The sequence below is a fragment of the Periplaneta americana genome, chromosome 6 (genome assembly GCF_040183065.1).
Source record: "Periplaneta americana isolate PAMFEO1 chromosome 6, P.americana_PAMFEO1_priV1, whole genome shotgun sequence".
NCBI lineage: Eukaryota > Metazoa > Arthropoda > Insecta > Blattodea > Blattidae > Periplaneta > Periplaneta americana.
Genome location: NC_091122.1, coordinates 102986955 through 103009136, shown reverse-complemented (window position 1 = coordinate 103009136; position 22182 = coordinate 102986955). Strand labels below are relative to the sequence as shown.

General features: G+C 35.8%; 1 protein-coding gene across 3 annotated transcripts in view; it reads right to left on the bottom strand.

Annotated features, from left to right (window-relative positions):
* The window catches only part of RhoGAP71E (Rho GTPase activating protein at 71E), a 180203-nt gene extending 158327 nt beyond the window's left edge, over positions 1-21876 (bottom strand). For all 3 annotated transcript variants that reach the window (XR_011332625.1, XM_069828628.1, XM_069828629.1), the window contains exons 1-2: positions 21719-21876; positions 21288-21446 (exon numbers count right to left, since the gene is read on the bottom strand). Coding sequence is in view for 2 of the 3 variants with exons in the window: in XM_069828628.1 (XP_069684729.1) it covers positions 21288-21446; positions 21719-21768 (209 nt within the window). In the remaining variant the exon portion in view is untranslated. The remainder of the gene's footprint in view (positions 1-21287; positions 21447-21718) is intronic.
* Positions 21877-22182: the final 306 nt, after the last annotated feature.

Sequence of the window (22182 nt, the reverse complement as noted above, 5' to 3'; positions counted from 1 at the left end):
AATAGGTCAGGAACCTACTATTTGCAATTGGTTAAATAGATTTTGTCATGACTGCCAGCTATATTGGCCCAGCTTGCTTAAAGTCTCGACGGTTCAGTGATTTGTTTATTGTATATTTGAGATTAATTTGCAATTTCTTTTCTTTTCAATTAACTTCATACTTAGATGTTACTCTCATTCAATCAATTCATGTATTTGTTATCCATTATTTGTTAATTATATTTGTTACAAAAATTCACACTATTTATTTGTAAGTCTTCCACTGCGCATATCCCAATCATCCGATACACCGTCCACTGGCGAATAACACCCCGGTATTAAATGGTAACACTCATTTTGAAGAGAAATTCTATTCAATTTGATTTTGCAAAGTGGGAGCAGGCCTTCACACAGAACACAAATCAGACAGAGACTATAATTAATCAAGGATGTGAATGGGGCACAAGTAAAAAAAAAAATGGGATTGTCCTAACAATGAGTGTGATTAGGCCTACCCAATTAAAAGACAGGTTACTGTGACATATGGCTAAGCGGCTATTTACTTCTGCTCTGTAAACATTGTATTATAGATTGACTTACAGTGTGTAGTGGCCATTTGAAGGCCAAGGAAAAAAATTAAAAACACAGTTCTAGGATAGCACTCTAACAAATATTTTACTAACCCGTAAAAAGCTATTATCTATGTTTGTTTCTTACTTACTTACAAATGGCTTTTAAGGAACCCGAAGGTTCATTGCCGCCCTCACATAAGCCCGCCAGCGGTCCCTATCCTCAGCAAGATTAATCCAGTCTCTATCATCATACCCCACCTCCCTCAAGTCCATTTTAATATTATCATCCCATCTACGTCTCGGCCTCCCTAAAGGTCTTTTTCCCTCCAGTCTCCCAACTAACACTCTATATGCATTTCTGGATTCGCCCATACGTGCTACATGCCCTGCCCATCTCAAACGTCTGGATTTAATGTTCCTAATTATGTCAGGTGAAGAATACAATGCGTGCAGTTCTATGTTGTGTAACTTTCTCCATTCTCCTGTAACTTCATCCCGCTTAGCCCCAAATATTTTCCTAAGCACCTTATTCTCAAACACCCTGAACCTATGTTCCTCTCTCAGAGTGAGAGTCCAAGTTTCACAACCATACAGAACAACCGGTAATATAATGTTTGTTTCTAAAAGAGAAAAAAAAGAAAGTATAACGATTGTCAGTTCTTGTTTCTAAAAGAGAAAAAAAAAGAAAGTATAACGATTGTCAGTTCTTCAAAAACAGGGGTGAGCTAAAGTTTTTTCTGTTTGTTATATTTTATGTTACGATTATTAGAAAAATAAATAAATACATACATACTGTTTATCATTTTTTTTTTTCACTGATGTTCCCTTCTATGCACAATTATAAACGAAAAAGTCTCTCACTGACATTATTTATGTCTTATACTTAATATTCTGACTAAATACTGACTTAAAATTTGTTTATAATACACAATAAATTCTGGTAGTCAACAATGGCATCTTCAGAAAAAAATAATCAGTTTTTCGTTAAAAAAAAAAAGACACTATATATTTAGAATGAGTTATATTTACAATGATGAAGATATTCAAAAGAAAAAACAGTTTCTTTCTTAAAAGTTATTATTACAATTTTTATTGGGCACTATCAGCTGGAGACATAGGTAGTTTATGGTATATGTAGGTTATGTTAATTCAAGACATCATGACATTAAAATCATAATTTTCTGTTGACTACATTTTGTGTAGTTTAATTTTTTAAGTTTGTGCGCTATACAGATCGGAAAAAAATGGAAAATATCGAGCTTCATGCTGCCATTAAATATTTCATAAAAAAGGAAATGAGTCGAACAGAAATTAAAGCAGGCATGGATGCTACACTGAGGAATCTGCTCCAGGGTTTTCGACTGTGAAACAATGGGCAGTACTATTTAAACATGGTCGAGTGTGGATTCACGATATGATGTTGAATGACCGTTGACTGAAAGTGCGGAAAATTAGAAGGTTATACATATCTCAACTGAATGTGTGTCACATCTTAGTCAATGTCTTGGGCATGTCCAAGGTCTCTGCAAGGTAGGTTTCGCATTTGTTAACACCAGAACAAAAGCACACACGATGTTAAATTTCGAGGGATTATCTGGCTTGATTCGAGAAATATATGCCCCATTTTTTTAAACAGTTTGTGACAATTGATGAAACCTGGATCCACTACTACATACCAGAGACAAAACAACAGTCGAAACAATGGAAGCACAGTGATTCTCAGCCTCCAAAGAAACCAAAAGCTGTCCAATCAATTGGGATTCTAAGGGGATAATCATGATGGACTATCTAACAAAGGGGAGAACAATAACTGGAGAATATTATTCATCTACTTCTGTCTCCTCATCTATTTTCCGCTTTCATTTCACATCTTCACACCTATACTTTTTTTCTACTATACTTGTAACTACAGTGTTGGGCACAAGTAAGCAGCCCGTCTCATCTTGGCAGGCACTTGTATTTACTATTATTATTCTTTCTCCACTATTAGTTTTTCTTCTCTCCTCTTATTTCTCTTAATTGTTCTTTCAATTGTTTATTTGTATAGTTGATATCATTGTGAATTTGAAACCGTAGTAGTATTGTGTTGTGAATAAGCATGACACAATACCAGAGCTAGTATTCATTGTAAAGGCATACATACGTACTACCTCTATTAAGGAAGCACAGGAAATATTCCATGACAAATTTCTGCTTCGTCCAATACCAGCAAAAAACAGCATTCAAGATTTGGTGGTAAAATTACGTGTGAATGGATTCATTGCAAATGCATCAAAGAACAAAGTGACTCCTGTTTGGACAGTTCAACTTACGATGCAAATTACTGAAATTATGACTAGGAGTCCTCGAAAGTTCATCACTAAATTGGCTCAGCAGGTCCATCTGAGTAGGAGAACTTGCGGACGTGTGTTGAAGGTTTTGAAATTAAACCTGTACCGAGTGACAGCTGTGCAACTGAAGAAGCCTGATAAGGATAAAAGTATAAATTTCTGCTGCTGGTTGTTGAATATTGTTACAGATGGACGTTTGGACACCTTATTGTTTTACCATGACCAACAAGGCTCGGTTTCATCTGTCAGGATATAGTAAACTTCTAAAACAGCAGCCATGGGGCAACAGAACAGCTTAACTTAGTGCACGAGCAACCATTCCCAAAAGAGCAGCCATGGGGCAACAGCCTAACTTAGTGTACGAGCAACCCCTACACGACCAAAAGATCTGTGTGTGGTATGCTATGATTGCCAAACACATTATCAGTCCAATTTTCTTCGACACTACAATCAACATGGATGTCTACTTGGTCTTCTCAGACGAATTCTATCCCCAACTATAGAAGAGAAGCGTAATTATTACTTCTTTCGGCAGAATGGGCAACATGTCACACATCTGAGAGGAATTTACCTATGTTCATGAGATGTTTACTGCTGAGCGGACTGTGAGCGAAGGCTTGTGGGCACCACGGTCACCAGATTTGTCGACATTTGACTTTTATTTCTGAGGATACTTAAGGGGAAAAGTGTATGAGCAGAATCCCCATATTGAGGAACTCAAAGATAACATCAGGAATAGTATCTGCAGTATCACAGATGAGAAATTGACTTGTGTATACAGGGTGTTTAAAAAAGTGTCGCATATTTTTTCAGGAGGTAGCATAGGTCGAAACTAGAAAAAAAGTTCCTATAAACATGTGTCTGGAAAAAAATATCTCTTGAGATATGGGTCATGCTGTATTGTGGCCTATGATCATCATTCATTTGAAAACACAAAACAATGGCGCATGTTTTGAGAAGTAAACAGAGAATTTAGTAGTATACAAAGGTCCAGGATACTACAGAGTCTATAATTTTACTTGTGTTAGTAAGTATGTACAGAATGTACAGTATACAATGGTGTTGACAGTCTTTCTGTTTATGCACGATAGGACACCATTCCATTTTCTATGCCTTGTATGACAATACCTAACCCAGAGGTTTAATGGGCGATGGATAGGTCTAAGAGGTCTAGTAGCATGGCCTCCCCGATCACCTGGTTATGGGAACATTAAAAGACATTGGTATATGCCACACCCATCCACAACATACAAACATTACAGGAGCATGTATTCAATGCATGTAAGCAAATCCGACAACAGCCAGGTGTGGTCACAAGAGTTGGTGATTCATTGAGAAGAAGGGCTGAAGCATGTGTAACAATGCATGGTAACCACATAGAGTACCTTCTGTGTCTACATAACAGACAAGTGGATATTGTAGGCCATAATACAGCATGGACCATATCTCAACAGATATTTGTTTATAGGAACTTCTTTTTCTAATTTCGACTAAATTCGGACTTAACTTAAACACAGATAAATCACAGGCCATCTTATTTTCGAATAAAAGATTAATCCCCGATATTAATAAGCTCAACCTTCCTCCTGTGACTCTGAATAAAGCGATCATTCCATTCAGTTCAACTGTAAAAAACCTGGGAGTTCATTTTGAATCTAACCTTACCTGGGACACGCATATCAAACACACATCCAAGAAAGTATTTTCCACTCTTCACTCATTAAAAAGATTGTACCACTATCCAGCTAAATAAAAGCAGACGCTTGTACAGACTCTTATTATGCCTCATTTCGATTATTGTGACGCTTTATTCAGTGATCTCAGGGTGGATTTATCCCAGAAACTGCAACGTGTTCATAATGCGTGTGTTCGTTTCATTTGTAATGTCCGCTACTACGACCACATTTCGCCTTCTTTCGATAAATTATTGTGGCTCAGGTTAAATGAGAGGAGAAAGTTACATTCCCTTTCTCTCTTATACCGAATTTTGGACACCTCTACTCCCTCTTACTTATCTGTCCGATTCCACAGTCTTTCTTGGTATCATAACTTAAATACTCGGTCACAATATGATAACACGCTAGAAATACCACTGTACACATCACCTCTTTATTCTTCGTCTTTCACTGTTGCTACTTCTCGTCACTGGAATTCTCTGCCGCCTGAAGTCAAGGGCTGCCGAACTTTAATTTCCTTTAAATGTAAATTAGAAAAATATCTTATGATGAGTTGCCAGACCTAACGTGTTGCAAATGTGTTCCACTGTATTTATGTTTATTTTATTATTTTTTTTGTTTCTTATTTTTATTATCTAAATCGTGTTTATTTATCACATAATGCCAATATGTATCCCACTATGTTGTTTTTTTTATTATTAATCTATTTTTTGTGTACATTTTATTCAATTGTCGGTTTCTGGTTTAATTATGTAAATCCTATTTAATTGTAATCTAATACTAATATGTATACTAATGTGTTTATTTTTATTTTTACTGTGTACATTTTTCTTTTTTTTATTGAATTATCGGCTTCTGTTTTTATGTGATTCGTATTTAATTCTAACAAATTAATATGTATTTCACTATGTTTATTTTTATTTTATGAGGTCAATTTTATGTAACTACCTCTTTTGATCTCATTATGTATCAGTATGTAATTACTTAATTCCAATCAAGTTTTATGTTCAACTGTGTAAAAAAGTTTTAATCCTGGTTGAGTGTAAGAGAAGGCCTTACGGCCTTAACTCTGCCAGGTTAAATAAAGCCATTATTATTATTATTATTATTATTATTATTATTATTATTATTATTAATGCTACCTCCTGTAAAAATATGCGACACTTTTTTTTATACATCCTATATATGAGCTATTAAGACATGCAAATGTTGTTGTTGTTGTTTTCTAATGCCAGGCGTTTGACAATAAAGTCATTTGACCTCTTGCACTCCAATATTTTTCAAAGATATTATCATGACCAGCCACTGAAGCACAGATTTTGAGGTGTTCCGAATCCATTTCTTGGTTTGAGTTGCACAATGGACAGTTAGGGGACTGATAAATTCCAATTCTATGCAGGTGTTTGGCCAAACAATCATGGCCTGTTGCCAATCTACAAATGTTTGGATGTTGGTAGAGAGCAATTCCAGCATTTATTATGAAGGTTAGTACAGACAGTTCATTTCTTTCATTATTAATTTTATCACATAACATTTTGGGGAAAGTTGAGTTTCAACTCAAGTGAGATAAGGCAGACCAGTTATTCATACCCAATCCTGTATTACTATGTCACAATTTATTTACTTGTCATTGCCGATATCGAGATTCGATTATTTCCATGATAATAGTACCCATATACACACGAAAAAACAGATAGCAGTAAGCATGATATTAAATATGGGTTTTTAATTTATGAGTATCAGACATTATAATCATTCATATGTTTACTATGCCAGAAAGTGGAAGTAATTCTGTGGAAAGTGCTCATCCTCCAGTACATTAACATGGATAAAGATTATATTGCTAACAACTACAGAAAAAAATATTCAATTTTGTAGGGAATGTAACTTACTTTCATTAGAAGAACCAAAGTATTGTGAAAAAGAATTGAAAGTTAAACTTATAAACAGACTTCGGATTTTAAGTAATAATCTATTTCAATCCTTAAATGATAAGTGCATAAAAACTTACAAGTACACGTTTCATAGAAAGCCATGTCTAAAATTGGTACTTTTGTAGAACCTAAAAATCCCTATTTTGATAACAGAGCTTCATTTTACCTATTTCGTATGTTTTGTCCCTGGAAGGACAAAACACCCACTTTTTTCGAAAAATTGTATTGTAAATTCCAAAATTTATTTTTCAGTTTGTCTTAATTTTTAAACTACGACTGTATATATCATATTTGGTGATCTGTTCGAGGGTTGCTTTATTACAACATCTGAGGTGCTAGATGCGTCATTAATAAGGGTCACACACCCAGTTTTGGAAAAAGAAAAAGTGCTCTCAACCACCCCTCTTGCTTAGTCTATTCATCTGTTCAAGCAATTGTACATTCTGTCTTAAGTTCTCAAAGTGTTAAGTATGGTGTGTGAACAGATGAACTGTGCAATTTCGAGACTTCAAATGCTTCTCTGATACATCAGTGACAGCAAGAATTTCCAGACTTCACTTTGGATGTGCAGACAATACACAGTCAAGCATGCAGCAAACAGGTGTGGGAATTAAAATGAATTATCTTCGTTTTAATTTATACAAGTAAAGATCCCATTGGTACATATATATTTTTTTTCACTCTTTGCTAGGATAAATGGCATGATCATCTCCTTTAAATTTAAACCAGTTTTGTCGTGAGGCGGCATACTATCTAATGAAATTACAGTGTTTCTTGAGACTTTAATTTAAAATTTGCATTACTAAAATCTTATTGAAAATCTGAAATGTTTAATAAACACGATTTTAAAATTACATCTGATTATTTAGAATATGGAACTATTTACCAAAGTTCATCCTTTGATTGATGTACAGCTGTCAAAAAAAAAAGTGGCCGCACTTGTGAACAGCGAATATTTTCAAAGTCCACTTCGGATAACAGTGATGTTACATGACGCATACGCTTATAGAAGCAGTTTCGGAACTAAGATGTTTAAGCAGGAGTCATTCACATCTGCGTCTTGTAAAGGAGCAGTAGTGTGTTCGCTAAATGATTCGAAAGTTGTGAGTTCGAGCCTTGTTCAAGTTATCATTTTATTTTGTTATCGTTCTTTAGTGATATTCAAGTTATCATTTGTATTCTGTTATCATTCTTTAGCAATATAAGTAATATAAATTTAATGTTAGATTTGAAACAATATACGTAGTTGCATAATATTAGTGTTAGCTTTTTTTTTTATATTATTACATTACACTCTCCTGTAACACAATAAAATCAAAAGAAGCGACCAGGATTTGAACCTGAGACAATGACATTTAAATTCGAACATTCTTCCGACTGAGCTAAGGGGCATAAGTAAAGAAGAATATGCGGAAAAATTGGACCAATTCCCCTCCAAGACGTCCTGATGATTTGTGGAGGCTTGTCCAGGATGCCTGGGATGCAGTGATTGGTAACAGTTGCTATTTGAAAAGACTAGTCCATTCCATGCTCACTCGACTGCAAGACTGAGGAAGATGGACTAAATATTGAATCATGGCTTTTTTTTTTCTAAGGCAGATGCCAGTAATTTTTTTCGTTTATGCCATGAAATATATTTTTGTTGAGATATAATATTTCTTTCTTTCCATTTGCAGCCTTAATATCATAATAAATAATGGTAAAGTCATGGCATAATACATTTGTGAACCTGATGTTAATTACTAAAACAGTCATAAAAGAGACACGAGCAATTATATGTTCTCTCTCTCTTAAAAATAAAAACATAAAAAGCACTCTGTTGTGTTTAAACGAACGACCTCACGAATACCAGCTCAAAACACTATCATTACACTAACACAATAAGACGAAGAACACTTTAATTATAACTGTAGATATCAGGCAATGTGGTCTAACAACATGTAACATCACCTGTCTACGAATTGTAGCGGAGATACCTGAAGGAAACATAGTTTCTAGAGAGTGGCTACTTTCTCTTTTGACAGCTGTACATCTATTATCAGGCAGTACATCACACTTGATGATATGTGTCAGACGAAAAATATTTGTTTGTATACATCTGAAGTCTAATTACTGTAATATGCTAACTAATCAGTGATATATGCAATGGAGGAGGAAAGGAACAGGCCATTCTACCCCATTATATCCTGGTTTAGTTGCCTCATGAGTGATGTCTTATTGATGTCAGTTATGAGGCTGCAACCTGTCTTCTGACAGTAGACTAAACAACAACTTATAATCCATCTCTGAAATAGTGGCATCCACTCAGAAACCTATTTCATCTTCCTTAGGGACGATCCTACTTTTTGGTGTAGAATGGGGGTGTATGGGTTAGTTGTCATGCTGTGAGGTTGCCTCTCGAGCTGTTACTACCTGACCGCAAAATATCAGTTAGTTAGCTTTCTAGTATTATATTGAACTAATATGATTTTGTAATTATCAATTATTGCTCTTTTATTATTTATTTCATTTCATTAACGCTACAAGCGAGAAACAAAATAAATCTTACAATTTGAAACTATACATCAGGTTTAGTGAATTATGTTTTCTGTCATAACTTAAAAAAGCTCCCGACACACCCCACTTTCTTCTGACCGTCATCTGCTAGGAAAAGAGGATATACCCACCCCTAACCGTCCCTTTCTGCCAGTTTACTTGTTTTGTGTGAGTGCATCAGTTTAGAGCTGGTCTATACCAAAGCTTTAATTATTTCGTTTTCTGTGAGGTGGTATCCAAAGATAAAAAATGTGCAGGGAGCTACACACCAATGAATCGTGGAACAAACAAAATACAGTAAAATCCCGATAAGATGCTGTTCAAAGGACCATGTGTAAACCACGTATTAACCGGGACCACGTATTAGGCAGGTGTACTAATTTTGACTTATAAACAACATCTATCAGCATTTTTCTTTATTGAAATACATGATTCATGAATGGTAATATAGTATTACTCCATTATGTAATTACTGTACTGTATGTCAAAGATATTTACAATATGCACTGTACTTAATTATTCAGGAAAAAGTAATTTATAGTTGTTTGCCATGTGCATGTTCTTAAAGTCATCATGTTTACCACACTTCACTTTCCCGCGCTTACATCCTCCTGATGTCACAGCTGCAATGATTGAGTCGCGATTTTTTACTATCGTCCTTAATGTCAATGATGGATTCCTATTGAATCAGAGAGTTCTTTCTGATTAAGAGTACTGTTTTCATTGTAGGCTACTTTCGTAAGATTTCAAATTTTTCCAACACAGAAAGCACTTTTTGTTTAACACTCATTGTAATCGCACTCACAGACACTTCAATACACTAAAGGACAACAAACTGACCAGCAAAAATTTCCAGAATTTTATTACGGCCAAATGAGGAATGTTGTTTGAGAGAGAGGGTTAGCAAGAGATGGGGTATTGTAACTGTATACAGGCTTTAAGCGAGCAGGTAAAGAGTCAAATAAGAGAGCGTAACAAGATGGTGGGGTATTGTACAGTAAGAAGATTTAAGTGTGCAGGTAAAGGGTTGAATACCAGTACTTTTCAGGTTAATGGCATCAATGAGTTCAATGGCCAAAATGTTTCATTGCTGTTACTCTGCTGAAAATTACATCGAAAATATTCCACAAAAATAGCATATTATGCAGGACTTCAGCACAACAAACGGAGTATTTTATAAAGGCGTTATACAGGGCTATTCAAAAAGAAAGAGCAGATTTAAAATATTTATTTTAAACGAAGTATAAACACTAGAAGCATTTACCGCACACCAATGGATAGAGGAAGGTTCAATCTTTTCTCAACGTTTGATTACACGCGATACTTGATCCAGGGCCATAAGCAAAGCAGAAACAGAACGGCCTGTCCTCCTCAGTTACTCGCCAGTCCGAATTTGAGGGACTGAAAATCCTTGCGTAGTTGCCGAACATGCAAGAACTCACCGAAGGTGAATGTTTTTTGCACTGTTTCTGTAAAGAAAGTGTATCAACTTTTTTTTTTTTTGTGGAGCATTATTCAAACGACACCATTCCGAGGCGTTGGATTAGAAGAGGTGGAGAAGATCGTGTTCATGTGTGGCCCCTCAGGTCCCCCGACCTTACCCCCAGAGATTTTTATCTGTGGGGTACGATATTGAATTGTTGAAACTGTGAATTCCATAACTAGGGACTAGTTGATTCTTGTGTGGCAAGAAATGGACCACCGTTTTGATGTTTGTCATGCAACACATGATGCGCATGTTGAGTGCTTGCGACCTCATGGAACTATAAAACTTTAAACCTTTCTCTATCCAATGGTGCACGGCAAGTGTTTCTACTGTTTATAGTTTGTTTAAAATAAATATTTTAAATCTGCTCTTTCTTTTTGAATAACCCTGTATATGAAATGTGCAGGGACCAGACAAAAAAAAAGTGTATTACATGGGATAGCATAATAAACGGGCGCGTTTTATCGAGGTTTTACTGTAACTGAAAGTGTTTCTATTAAAACAGAGATTAAGTAATTCTTTAAACAAAAATAAATTCCATGCTGAACTATGTCAAGCCATCGTCACAACTATCCTGTTTGACGACCTTTAGAATCTTCATTTTAAAGGCTTCTTGGAAAAATACTACCCTAGAAATATTCCATCAGATTTCCACCATATGGAAAAATTATATTCATAGTATGCATGAAAGGCTCTGGGCAGAATTCGTACATTGGCGATTCACATATCGAGCTCCCTATAATCTGTAAATGAAACTACTGGTGCATGGAATGCTAGGAAGCCTATTTAATTGTTGGAAAGTTGAGTTCTGATGTTTCTTCAAAGGTATATTTGATTTGTAGCAGATAACTGACATGCACCAACTCTAATAGTCATAGCAATAGTGATAGTGGTGGTGTTCTATTATTATTTAATTAATTTAATAATGTGGTAAATTTAGATAAATATTATAGAGCGTGTTTCAGAAATACTTTGACAAACCTTGGGAGCATGTTTCTCACACCAAAACAAGACAAAAAGTTCAGATAAACATATGTCGAAAATCCTTAGTTTTTTTAGTTATTAATGGAAGAACTTAATGAAACATCTGTTATTGTCAGCTTGGTAGCAAGTGTTGCAACGTTAATTAATTCAGAAACTCATAACAAATGTTCAAAATGTTCTCCTCTTGCTTTCACACATGCATGCACTCGTCAGATCATGGACTCGATAGCAACACATAGCCATCTAGGATACAATGGGTGCATTAGCAGACTTGTATCGATAATATCATTCCATTATCTAATAAAATGAATATTATTATTGGTTACAAACTTAAGTTAAATTGTTGGATTGTACCTCGAAACGCGTTGAAAGTAAACTTTCATTGTTATGAGTTTCTGAATTGATTAAAGTTGCAACACTTGCTACCAAGCTGACGGTATCTAACAGATGTTTCATTATGTTCTTCATTAATAAGTAAATAACTAATGATTTTCGGACATATGTTTATATGAACTTTTCTTTCTTGTTTTGGTGTGAGAAACGTGCCCCCAAGGTTTTTCAAAGTATTTCTGAAACACCCTGTATAGTTAAATTTTATAAGCACTTAGACAAGTTTAACAGTTTCATAATTGATATTTCAGCAAATTTGTAACTTAATTTTAAGAAATTATCTTATGTTAGAGCCTATTCTATACCCCCCACCCTTCTACTGACCAAAATATATGTATATGCAAGGCACACCAAAAAACTGAACTAGGCTTATGATATGTTTTGCTTTTGATCAGTAGGTGGGTGCTAGAGCATAACAGTCTTTGAAACCCTAAGTATTCTCGTTGCACTATCTTCCATGCTTCACCATGCACTGCCAAACTGCAGATATGTGCTACATTTCATGCAAGTATTTCACACTTTCCAGTAATTTTCCCGTTATTTATTACATTTACAATCACTTCCAATAGCAGCTTGTGACTTTTTGTAGGTGTGTAGTTTTCATTTTCATAAAATATTACTTAACTTTTAAATAAGTATGAATGAAAATTACTATAATATTAACTATTATACTTGTTTTTTTTTAAAGATGGGACATGACATGAGCGTTGCAATCGGAAAAACAACTGAATGTCAAATAGCGTGGTAGATCTGTTGCTATGGTAACAATGGTTGAGTTGCCAAACTTACCATTGCCACGTGGGGAGTGCTTAATAGCTCTCTTGGCGACATTTATTGTGCACACAATGTTAGCATTGGTACGTTTCGTGTTTGATTCTCTGTCGATTTTTGTATTGTTTTCTTACCTTCGCGTCAGTTGTCAATGAATGTTTTAACGTCAGCCATCTTAACATCAATTGCTAGCTTCCATCAGCTGGCAGCGTGGTAGTCCATATTGGCAACATAGCACTGTAGTTCCAAGCTCGGCCGCATAACTGTCATGTCCCAACTTTCAAAAAAAACAAGTATAGATATTTCTCAAAGCAAACATAGACCGTACCTTTAGTAAAGATGCTTGTATGAAAAGTTCACTCTCCTCTCCTTCACGGGGAACTTATCAATTACTTTTTTGTTAAAGTTCAGATGTCTCTAAGGAGTTTATATTCAATGGACAGCATAGCCAGTGCACTAAATCTATTCTCAGACATCGTACAAAATAATCTATTTGTAATTTCACATCCTAAAATCCAAGAGCTTTTTACTGCATATAGATATTAAATTTCATATTGGAGTGAAAAATGGCAAGTTGTGGCCGATTTAAGTGAACACCATATTTTAACGTTTTGGTGGCTACTTCATTCACACACAACCCCCAGAATGTCTGCAGGACCACACCAGCTGTTGGTCGACAGGTCCATTGGACCTAGCTGGGAGATCTTCTTGATCACCAGCTTTCCCTCCTTAAGCCACTGGAGGACGATTTTAGTGCCATAGCAGGTCAGCACTAGGAACAGAAAAGTAGAAAGAGGAGGAAGGAAAGGGAAATTAACCCCTAGGCCTCGAATGCACTAATGCCGTTAGGGTCGAAGAAAGTAAGAGTTCAGTCAGAGGACTGGATAGGAAAGGGTAAAGAGGGAATTAGGTATTGGTTAGAGGAAAATTATACCAAATTCAGTCATTAACTCATCAAGCTGACCAGTGCTAATTGATGAGTAGCCCCTCTCTTTAGTTCAGAGAGAATTCAATATCCAATACAATGGCCAACACCTTCCTAGGACTTATGAATCCAAGTATCTTGGAGTTATTTTCGATAGTAAGTTAACATGGAGCAACCATTTGAAATACATTTCTGAAAAAGCTCGTAAAAGATTCTCCCTTCTAAAAACACTAGCAGGAAAGAAATGGGGATGCTCTAGGAATACTTTAAACACTACATACAAAATGTTTATACAGCCAGTGCCGACATACTGCGGAGAAATTTTAATTAGTTCACCTTTCATAAACGAAATAGAATATGTTCAAAACCAAGCTCTCAGACTCATTACTGGTGGAATCAAAACAACTCCAATAGATTCTATGAGATTCCTCACTAATATTAACAGCATCAAAATGACAATAGAAGAAAAAGCACTGATTCAATATGAAAAACTTATTAGATTACCAGGAAACAAATGGCATTCATACAGTCCTCTCTGTAGATTGAAAACTCAAAAAAGTTTCATATCCATTGTTCAAGAATTAAAACAGAAAATCAATATCCTGAATTTAAAAGAAAACCTACAAATTAAACCAAACCCTTTAACTCTATTAAATATGGAAAATAATCTAAATTTAACAGAAGAAATACTGAAATCAGAAGTAAACACTGAAATACTAAAACAATTGTCTTTAAGACAATTAATATTAGATACCCTCCACAAAACTGGCTTCATTTATACACTGATGGATCCTTGATCTCCAGAGAACAAGGTGCCGGTGCAGGTGTTACGTGCTGTCTCTTCTCACTTTATAGATCTCTTGGGTATGGAACAACAAGTTTTGATGGAGAAATCATTGCAATAAGTGAAAGTCTCAGGAATCTTCTATGCCACATCAGTAAATTTAAAAATGCAGTTATATCGCCAGACTCCAAAGCAGCTATTCTATCAATAGTCTCTAAACACACACTTTCATCTCAAACAGCAGAAATAACTAAAATGCTCTCTCAATTAATATCACTCAATAAAAGAATTGTATTCCAATGGATACCATCCCATTGTGGAATCCTTGGAAACGAGAATACAGATGCTTTAGCAAAGAAGGGCAGCAGTGCTACTTACAGACCTGTTACTAAATCTATATATTACTCTGTGAAAAGATTTATTAAATCTACATACCGGTACTTAGACTTCAACAAACAAAATTTGATAACACAATCCCAAGGGAAAAAATGGAACTCTCTGCATCAAAATCCACAGTTAATTCCCGATTTACCACGAAAATCGTCTGTAGCTGCATTTAGATTGGCAACAGGCCATGATTGTTTGGCCAAACACCTGCATAGAATTGGAATATATCAGTCCCCTAACTGCCCATTGTGCAACTCAAACCAAGAAATGGATTCGGAACACCTCAAAATCTGTGCTTCAGTGGCAGGTCATGATAATATCTTTGAAAAATATTGGAGTGCAAGAGGTCAAATGACTTTATTGTCAAACGCCTGGCATTAGAAAGCAACAACATATTAAATTTTTGATTCAGCTCCTTCCTTCCCTTTGCACTTACTATTCTGTACTAAATTTATTGATGACATAGGTCTTCCATTAGTCTACTTTTAATAATCAACTTTTCTTCTACAGTTAACCTATAGAAGTTTACATTTTTCAGTTTCACAACAGAAACTTATGAAACACTTTACCACTATTACCACACAATTATTCACAGACTCCTCGCTCTTCCACAAACAAAAACTAGTTCCCTCTAAATCTGTACATTCAAATGTGGTACATGGATAATAAAATTGCCACCACCTCTCCAGACAGCCGACATGGTTGACAACTTTCATTTTTCTTTAAAAAATAACATAATGTAGCAACCATGATGGAAAGTTCTCGCTGCCTCGGGAGTCGATCACACGTCCTACAGAAGGGAGGGTGCGCGACAGGCAGCACGGAGGGGAAAGACGCAAGTCGGCAGGCACTGCGGCGCGGCAAAGGGTAAGGAGACTGCAGCCACGCGGACTGGAGGGGACAGACGTAAGGAGAGTGTCTGGAGTCCAAGTGCTGAGGGGGAACCGAGAATCATCCAGAAAGAGAAGCCACGAGTAACAGGTGGAAGACACTCGAAACAGTACTTTCTGGAAACTATGGTTTAGTAATAAATAGAAGACGCAAAGAAGGCCAAAGCCAGTTTTACTTTGGACAGCAAGCCAGTCAGTTTGGTGAAGCAGCTGTGAGCGAGGAAGCCAGCCTTCGAGACCGGGGATCGACTTGAGTGAGTTTGTGAAGCAGCAGTGAGCGTCCAGGCGGAAGCAACGCAGTTGGAAGTCTTGAGTTCGAAGTTCAGTGGACTGTCTCAGGAAGTCTTGGGTTCGATATATTGTGAACTTGAGTGAATGAGCTAAAATAACTAGCCAAGCCAAACGAACTGTGAACTGAGAACTGACAGTTTTGTTTTTTAAATAGTGCTTTGTGAACATTAGTTGAGATTAGGAGTACATTGTTGTTCTCAATAATCCAAGTGAATTGTCATTGTCGTCTGTGGAGTGAAATACCCATTGCTGATGGGAGTGTTTAAATTCAGAAATATAGAAAGCCATTATTGTTGTAAATAAAAGTAACATTATTGTTGTGTTGAATTAAAAGTCACAATACGAAGATTCCATAAAATAAAATCACACATAAAATTTCAAGTTTAAAATATATAAATAAATAATGAGTAAATGCATAAATAAAAATTTATCACTGATTAACTTTATAACTTCTTTAACGTGTTAACTTTAGGAAATTACCTGGCTGACTAGTTTCGAAGTGATATTCTTAATTGTCCATTAATCGCAGGTGCTCTTGTAATAGGGGTTAAGTATGAATTGGCTAAAGCGGGATATGTAAAGATTTGAACCCTCCACGATTACTTCTGTCTTTTGTTAAAGGGGTTAAATCATGCTTCCATCCATGATGCAGTTACAGTGCTCCATATTTTGTGACAAAGGGGTTTTGTTCAATACCAAAGGAGAGAAGTTTACATACCTTACAATTTGACTTAACTCCCTTTACACAAGCACCCGCGATTTAAATGTTAAAAGTGTATATAGAACAATAAAGAATAAATTTATATTTTGTACAGATATTAAATAATATTATTTCCTTTCTGGATTGTATTTTTAAGACGATGGCATGTGTTTTGTTCTGAATTGTTTCCTAATCAAACATGAAAAAACACAGGTTTAAAGAAAGAAAATGTTGACAAATTAAGCAATAAGAACCAATACAAAAAATAAATGAAAACAATTTACAGTGCAACAAGGATTGAGAGACTTCTCTTCCTGCACCTTCAGCCATCTTACATGTCGTACCAACATAAATTACGAGACGTTACCAACGTTTCGTGCTAGTTTGTATGACGAATGATCCGTGCTAGTTTGCAATGTTCCAACAGGATGTTTGAGCGGGTATTTTAAAATATACATCCATAGCTATCGAAATGACTGCCATAGGAGGTTGTCTTAATCTTAGTAAGCTGAGCATTGTTAAAACTGAAGATGAAGTGCAACTGTGGTGCTGGGAGGAGCGTTCTGTTCCTATTGCAGATATGCACCTTCAGCCGTCTTACATGTTGTACCAAAATAACTTACAAGACATTACGATGTTTCGAGCTAGTTTGTAATGTTCAAGCGAGAATTTTAAAATATATATTCGTAGTTGTGGAAATGGCTGCAGGTGGTGATATCTTAATATTAGAAACCTGAGCATTCTTAATAGTGAAAATGAAGTGCAACAGTGGTGCCAGGAGAAAGGTCTGCTTCCTGCAAATATGGAGTGTCCACTTTGTGGGGAATTGCTGTATCCTCAATTTCGCAAGACAGTCAAATATGGTTTATTTATTTGTCAAAAAAATGCGCAGGGCATGAAGTTTATGGAACATTTAAGTTATCTGCTGCAAATAACATATTTTTCAGTCATGCGAGATTGTCAACCATGAGAGTTCTTCTTATAATGTACGGTTTTGCAATTAAGTTTTCCTACTACCGAACAATAAGGGTGTGCAATGAGACAAATGTACCAGATGTAGAGGAGTTAACGATCGCGGATTGGTTTTCATACTTGAGGGAAGTGTGTAGAGGTAAGAAAATGAAGTGTTATGGCAGATTAGATTACTTTAGGCTCTTATTATGCCTTAGGAAATTATCTGTGATAGGTTAGGTTAGTTTAGGATTTTACTGTTAGGTTAGGTTAGTTTAGGATTTTAGTGACAGGTTAGGTTAGTTTAGACTTTTATTATGCGTTACGTAATTATCTGTAACAGGTTAAGTTAGTTTAGTTTAGGATTTCTGTGTCAGGTTAGGTTAGTTTAGGATTTTAGTGTTAGGTTAGGCTAGGCTAGTTTAGAATTTTAGTGACAGGTTAGGTTAGTTTAGACTATTATACGTTACGTAATTATCTGTGACAAGTAAGGTTAGGTTAGTTTAGGATTTTAGCGTTAGGTTAGGTTAGTTTAGGAATGTTAAATGTTATGTTTTATTTAACGACGCTCGCAACTGCAGAGGTTATATCAGCGTCACCGGATGTGCCGGAATTTTGTCTCGGAGTTCTTTTACATGCCAGTAAATCTACTGACATGAGCCTGTCGTAATTATGCACACTTAAATGCCATCGACCTGGCCCGGGATCGAACCCGCAACCTTGGGCATAGAAGGTCAGTGCTATACCAACTCGCCAACCAGGTCGACTTAGTTTAGGATTTTAGTGACAGGTTAGATTAGTTTAGTCTTTTATTACGCGTTACGTAATTATGTGTGAGGTTAGGTTAGTTTACGATTTCAGTGACAGGTTAGGTTAGATTAGGATTTTAGTGACAGATTAGGTTAGATTAGACTTTTATTATGTGTTACGTAATTATCTGTGACAGGTTAGGTTAGTTTAGGGTTTTAGTGACAGGTTAGGTTAGGTTAGTTTAGGATTTTAGTGACAGGTTAGTTAGTTTAGACTTTTATTATGCATTATATAATTAACTGTGAATGGTTAGGCTAGCTTCGGGTTTTAGTGACAGGTTAGGTTAGTTTAGGATTTTACTGACAGGTTGGGTTAGTTTAGACTTTTATTGTGCGTTATGTAATTATCTGTGACAGGTTAGATTAGGTTAAGTTAGTTTACGATTTTAGTCACAGGTTAGGTTAGGTTAGTTTAGGATTTTAGTGGCAAGTTAGGTTATGTTAGGCTTTCATTATGCTTTGCATATACGAAACTGTGACAGGTTGGGTTAGGATAGTTTAGGCTTTTCTTCCTTGTATAGGCGAATCTGTGACAAGTTAGGTTAGGTTACTTTAGGATTTTAATGGCAGGGCAGGTTAGGTTAGTTCAGGGTTTTTTATGGTTTCACGTACGAAATTGTGGCAGGTTAGGTTAGGATAGTTTAGGCTTTTGTTATGCCTTGTGTAGGCAAATCTATGGTAGGTGTATGATTTTAGTGAGAGGTTAGTTTAGGCTTCTATTGTGCTCTGCATATACGAAACTGTGACAGGTTAGGTCAGGATAGTTTAGGTTTTTATTATGCCTTGTAAGGCGAGTCTGTGACAGGTTAGGTTAGTTTAAGCTTTTATTATCCTTTGCATATGCGAAACTGTGACAGATTATGTTAGGTTTTTCTAGGCTTTTGTTTGCTTTAAGTTTTATTTTTCTTTCAGACAGTCTGGATCGCTGTAACAAGAACGAACCTGGGATTGGAGGGCCGAATCATATAGCAGAAATTGATGAATGCAAGATTGCACATAGAAAATTAGATACTGGTCGTGTTGTTGAGGGTTCTTGGGATTTGGACATGATAGATCGTGAGATGAAGGAAGTGCGATTGGAGATTTGTCCGAATAATAAGAGGGACAAAGATACTTTGCTTCGTCATATTCGGAAACATGTTGCCGCTCAAACCACAATAATGACGAACTGCTGGAAGGGGTATGAAGGGCTGGATGATCATAAATTTCGTCATTTGACTGTGAATCACAGCCTTAACTTTGTTGATGCGGAGAGCAGTGCATGCACAAACTTCATCGACAATGCATGGCGTGGACTTAGGGGACATGTCTCGGGGAGGCATGTGCAAGGAAGATCTCAGTGATCACCTTTGTGAATAGTTATGGAGGGAGGACTGTTTGCGGCTGGTGCACGATCCTTTTGAGGCTCTGACTGAAGATGTTAAATTACTCTATCCCGGCGGTTTCTATTTTGAAGAAGGTGAAAGCGATTGAGTGTGGCTGTCGTGAAGAGGAAGTGATTTTTCGTTTTTTTACATTGACAGTTGAAGTGCGTCAGTGTCTGCCATAATGGCGGGCTTGGAAAGAAAGTTCTGTTGTGATATTTGTGTATTTATTCTAGTATTATGTGCTCTAGCTGAGTGCTTTCTAGCTGAGTGTTGCGTTCTTCACATTACATCGCATCATGTGTTCCATACAACTAGAATTGCTACATTGACTAGAAAACAGAACGTTTCCACTCACATTACGTTGGACACGTCATTTCACAGGTAATTTGCCACATATCCTTGCAATTAGTTTAGTTGAAACAATTACCAATAGAATGCTTAAGTTTTAAAATTCATCTCTGCAAAAATTCGCTTTGAAATTCGACCATTTTCTATTTCAAAATCTGCGGAAGTCAATTAACTCTCATTTCACCCAATTTACTTCAGGGTGTGCACATGTGCCAGTGCATATACCCAGCTGCCACCACTGATCACTTCTATGGTTCTTATATTATATTGAGTACAATAACATTTGGGGATTCCTAAGTAATTCAAATTATAATGGATGACTATGTAACCGCCAGTGTTTATCCAGGATACAGAAAACTGGAGTAAACTCCTAAAGTTTATATTGGTGCAGAAATAGTGAAAGTGTATGATGAATAAAACAAAATTATAGTATGAACTTTAGGAAAAAATCTTTCACAAAAACCAATGAAATCGTCGATTTAAAAAAACTAACATGGTGGGAATACATCCATTATAATCAGAAACACCTTGGGACGTCATAATTATCCAACGTTTCTATCAAATTACCGAAATTATAACATGGTAGGTTTTGTTTTGCTTAATTTAAAGACATTTGCTTTCCTGCTCTTCACTATAAACTACATAACAGAGCTTATAAGGTAGGTTACCTCATTTCATTTACGGTACGGAATAAATTCTCTCTGTTGACAGTAACACCTGTTCAAAGTAATAATGTGTATGAAAATAAATTACGTGATAAGCTTTAAAATTTAGGAATCATTATAACTACAGACCGTAGAAAATTGAATCTAAATTCAGAGAATGAATCAAACGCTGGCTGTATTCGATAGACTTAAGTTAAAATGTAACAGCTATGTTAAGCAGCATATAAGTAGGCCTATATGAAGTTCCTTCAATTTACTGACACTGGAAGAGAACTTTTTCACCAACAAGTTCACTGCAACAGATTTTGTTATAGAAATACGTTTTGAAGTGATCTGTTATAAATTGAGCCCGCAATCTATGCAGAATATCAACTTATCACGTTTTATATTCCCGGCTAAAAATTTCCACAGCCAAACGACCATCTTCCTTTTATTTTTATATTTTAATATAATCCTAATGGTAAAAATAGCTGTGATAATTCAAGATAAGAAGCTCTTTTTTACAAAACTTACTTCTCCAACCGTCTTGGATAAGGTACTGATGGATGGCCGCAAGAAGTGACCACGTTGCTGAAAGTGGCAGCTCTGCGGTGCATCCTCTCGGCCCAACTGGTCATCCTACAGCGACAACAGCAAGCCACCCGACCCCCCACCACAATGACACCTACACCACTGAAATATTATAACTCTGTGAAATTTTGTATTCAAGTAGGGTGCTAAAGTTATCACCCCAAAAAAATGTATATACATAAGCCTATATACAATTCAATTGAAATTAAACACAGCGTTGCTGTACACCTTAATAAGTTAAATTACGGATTAAATCTTTATCAATAGCAACTCCACAAATAAGAAATATTTTTTTAGTAAACAAAAATCAATCCAAACAGTGAACCTGAAAAACTTACACAATAACATATGTAATACTCCAATGCACTACATACCATGAAAGTTCATTTCTAAATTCAATTAAGAGTAATAAAATACATAACATCCATGTTTTAATCAACTAATTGTTATAATTTAAACAAATAAAGGCATAAAATCATCTCAATTTACTAAATAACCACACCTCTCCCTTCATATTTCAAATAAAAATCAATATGGCTTCCGATGTTACTGCAACTAGTGGTAGTCTTGCTAACTAATCACGAACAAACGACATACAGCATGCAAAGGTCAATAACCAACGAAGTAGAAAGAGTTTCAGTAACTCAATAACTGTAATAATAATATTATGTATTTATGTAGAATTGTAGAAGAAAGAATCTTTGCAACTAATTTAAATACCTATCTCCACAAGGAAAGAACTTCTTCATGGAAGTACCCAAAGAGATTTTAAAAGCCATTATTAAACATTTTTGACCGTGAGACGAGCGGGCCCGAGTTCAAATCCTGATTAAAACAA